Source organism: Octopus bimaculoides, chromosome 6, assembly GCF_001194135.2.
Source record: "Octopus bimaculoides isolate UCB-OBI-ISO-001 chromosome 6, ASM119413v2, whole genome shotgun sequence".
Taxonomy (NCBI): Eukaryota; Metazoa; Mollusca; class Cephalopoda; order Octopoda; family Octopodidae; genus Octopus; species Octopus bimaculoides.
In genome coordinates, this window is record NC_068986.1 from 107,224,490 (window position 1) to 107,228,284 (window position 3,795).

Genomic DNA, 3,795 nt, shown 5'->3' on the forward strand with positions numbered 1-3,795 from the left:
CTAAAATCTCTTTCGAAGCTCAATATCACTCTTGTAAACATCACACTTTTGTAAATATCACACTTGTGTAAGTTTTTACTACGAGTGGCCTAGCATGTAGAAAAATTAGTCAATAGACTATATATTATTCATATAAATACAGTGTACATTTAAACACATAAGAGGTATCCATCAAAGGATTCCCTTCACGCTAGAAAGAACAGCTAAAATCTAAACCACTATTGGGGATACATTTTCGAAGGGAATGAAGAATAAAAACATTTACCATCTATCTCCTGGACCAAGGTTTCTAGCTATATATTAGCAAATAAAATAATTTGCTAGGCGGATCTTTCATCAACGGGTACGTCAATATTAAGGATATAAATACGAAGCAATCCAGCCTGTGCCCCTTGCTTATATATTATAATCTTTCAAATCCATCGCGCAAGCGCAGTTTTTTGTCGGCAGCAAATAAAATAATGCCAGCGTTTCTTCGAAAAATTTCAAAAAATTATCAATAATTACTAAATATCAAGGTAAGAAACAAATTGCTGGATTGCCTCGATGTTTAATCTTGGCGTGCCTATTGATGAAGGCTCTGCCTAGCAAACTATTTTATTTGCTAATATAGAGCTAGAGACCATGGTCCAGAAGATAAATGGTAAATGTTTTTATTTTTCATTCCCTTCGAAATTCATCCCTAATAGTGGTTTGGATTTTGGCTATTCCTTCTAGCGTGCTTGGTATCCTCTGATGGTTACGCCTTATGTGCTTAAATGTACACTGTATTTATATGAATAATATATATACATATGTATATATACACGTATTCATGTATGTCTGTGTGAATATATATATATATATATATATATATATATATATATATGATCGTCTGGAAGATTTTTAATATTCATTAACCGTGTAAACCATTATCTATGTGTCTATCAAGTTTTTTGTGTTCCCCGTTGGAACATAGTCGTTATTCGTGATATTACGGTATGTTCGTCAATATACATTAATACTTACAATTAATTGTAATATAATACTTAAATCTTCGGATATTTTAAATATGCTAGACCACTGGTTTAAATTGATGTTAATTGATTGATATCAATTTCTAAATTCATTATTTAATTTACATTAATAGTTAGGTGTATTTTATTCATACAGAAGCTACATCATAAGTATTAACGTAAATAGAGACATTGTTCAAGCTTCACAAACAGTGAAATAATGATTCCTTTCGTTTTTGTTGATAAATGTATTTTGTGCTTTCATTGTTTGCAGATTGTACTGGATGTTACTACGATGGACATTGCTTTTGTTCAAATCAGCTTGGCTTACATTTAACACAACGTTCTTGTCTGATGATAGAATGCAAAAAACATCAACTATTAGTTCATAACGTATGTAAGTAAAAACTAAAATGTTAGTCTCCAGGTATTTCATATACATTCCATTTTCTCTGAATTTCCTTGTCTATATAATTGCTTAAATTCTGACACGTTATTGTGATTTCGGTAACAGCTCCAGGTTTCGATCAACTAGTATCTTCTGCTTGAAATGGTCGTTATTTCTTTGTTACGTTTTTTATAAAAGTGCCTAGCACTTAACAAGAACAGTAAGTGAATAAAGCTATTACGAATGAGAAAAATAACCAAGAAGAATTTGAGAGGAACGTCACTAAGGACAGAAAACGTTATTCAAATATACATTAGAGTGATTGTTTGTTTAGATAGATGGGAAATTAATTAGACTTTTTACAAACGCTTTAAATCGTCAGAATGTTCAAGAAAAGTAAAGTATATTTATTTGCATAGAATCGTAAAATGCATGGCACTGAATGGCGGTAAACTGTATTACACTGAGTGGCGGTAAAATGTATTACACTGAGTGGCGGTAAAATGCATTACACTGAGTGGCGGTAACTTTGAGTTGGATTACATTTTCATGGCAAATAGTATCCTCCATTAATAGCTCGATTAATAAAACTAAAATCACATGTTAGAGACATCAGAAAAAAAGTATAGAACATGCTATTAAATGTTTCCTCCGATAATTACCTCCCAGTTTTTCTGCCATTCAATAGGAGATCGATCCACGACGTCCACCTCATGCGATACATCGAAGACAGGATGGGTAAAGAAGCTGGCATGAGTGGAGCCTTGATACAATTTGGAGCAATCTAAAGCTTTCTTTCAATATTATCGACTACGAATACTTGCAGCCATTCTCACGGCGGCTAGTTTCGGTCTTGTTTCCGTGGCTGGATCGCTGCAGCGTACAGCGAAATCTGCTCGGTTGTTTGAGAGAATGGTTACCTATCAGAACCATTCAGTATCATGCACTGCTCTGAAAGGTCTGGTAGCGGTAGTAAATGTTTGCATCGCCTCTATCAATATTACTGCTTCACCGTCGTGTCTTGTCCCAGTATAGGTCTAACCAAACTGGATCACATACACTTCCGCTTTCTGTGGACGGGGTGCGTCCCACGCACAAATGCTCCATTTGATATCAACACTCACAGAATAGAGGGCTGGCTATGTTGTAGCCTCTAGCGCTTCCTTTACGGTGTAGTCGTTGTTTGTTAGACAGGAGTTTTCGCAGCACGTCTCTTTATGGAGTTCCAGTACACCAAGGCAAGATGTCTGTCGTCAGGTGCTCACAGACCTCTGTCAGTCGGGTACAGAGGTCGATGAAGGTTTGATTCTAGCATTTTTGCGGATTTAATTGCAGACAAATGCGAAGACATTCTTGGGGAGATTCTAGGCGTCGACGAGAATCAACTAGCTGGTTTATTCTGGAGGACTTTCGGACCGGGGCCTATGGATGATTTCGAGCAACCCTGGCATAGCTATCGGGAAGCATTCCTGGTTTGAGATAAATTCAACAGGCATGGAAGTGCTATCAGACGGGCTTGCCCGAAATGCATGCAGAGTGGCCAAAACTATTCTTCATGCTCTTATCTGCTACCCGAGCATTGCAAACTTTTGGGTTTACGATAACCACACGTTGTCACTCAGCCGATAGCCGATCCGGCTATCAGCTGAGTCCATTGTGAAGATCGTCCCACCACCTTCTTTTGGCCGGAAGGGCAGGCAGTGTTTGTTTGTTTGGTGACCTTAGCGAAAGGGGTTGTATGGTGGACCAGATTAAAAGAGCTGAAGAGGAAAGTGAATGTAGAGGGGGAAGCGCTGCTCACCAGTAATTTTGTCGATAGGTGGTTTGGAACTAGAATGGTCCGAGTGAATTGGCCTACTTTAAGCATGCAACTCTAACATGAAGGAGGACAATGTGGAGAGGGTACTTGCCCTCTTCATGTCAAGAGGCTGACGTGGTTTTGTGATATCTCCATAATCAGCCTTAGGATGAAATCCCTCTTTTGGAGAATTATTCATTGTGATAGTTTCATATTGTTACTGTTCTATACTTGTTGGGACTCCGTATTGTATTGTCCTGTAACGTACCCAATGATATTTGTGGAATCTAAGTGGTTAATAAAGAAAACATTATCATCATCATCATCATCATCACCACCATCATCATCATCATCATCATCATCATCATCATCATCATCATCGACTTTTGCTTTGCATTTGTACAAGTTGGATCCAAGTCTCACCCAGAGACCTCAAGAGACAACAAGTTAGAAGTTCATGTAGGTGTTATGCCTAGGGTACCATATATTTGGATTTGTACAGTTTTGTTCAAGTGAATGTTTAAGAAACCATAAGAAAATTATGTGTTTGCTTCAAAATTTGAGATCACATAGACAGTATTTTACATAGGATATGGGCAGTTCCCATGAGCACT

General features: G+C 37.4%; 1 protein-coding gene across 5 annotated transcripts in view; it reads left to right on the plus strand.

The window, feature by feature from the left end:
- LOC128248178 (uncharacterized) overlaps positions 1-3,795 on the plus strand; it is a 19,073-nt gene that overhangs the window by 1,952 nt on the left and 13,326 nt on the right. For all 5 annotated transcript variants that reach the window (XR_008264477.1, XM_052969060.1, XM_052969063.1 and 2 more), the window contains exon 3: positions 1,270-1,392. Coding sequence is in view for 4 of the 5 variants with exons in the window: in XM_052969060.1 (XP_052825020.1) it covers positions 1,270-1,392 (123 nt within the window). In the remaining variant the exon portion in view is untranslated. The remainder of the gene's footprint in view (positions 1-1,269; positions 1,393-3,795) is intronic.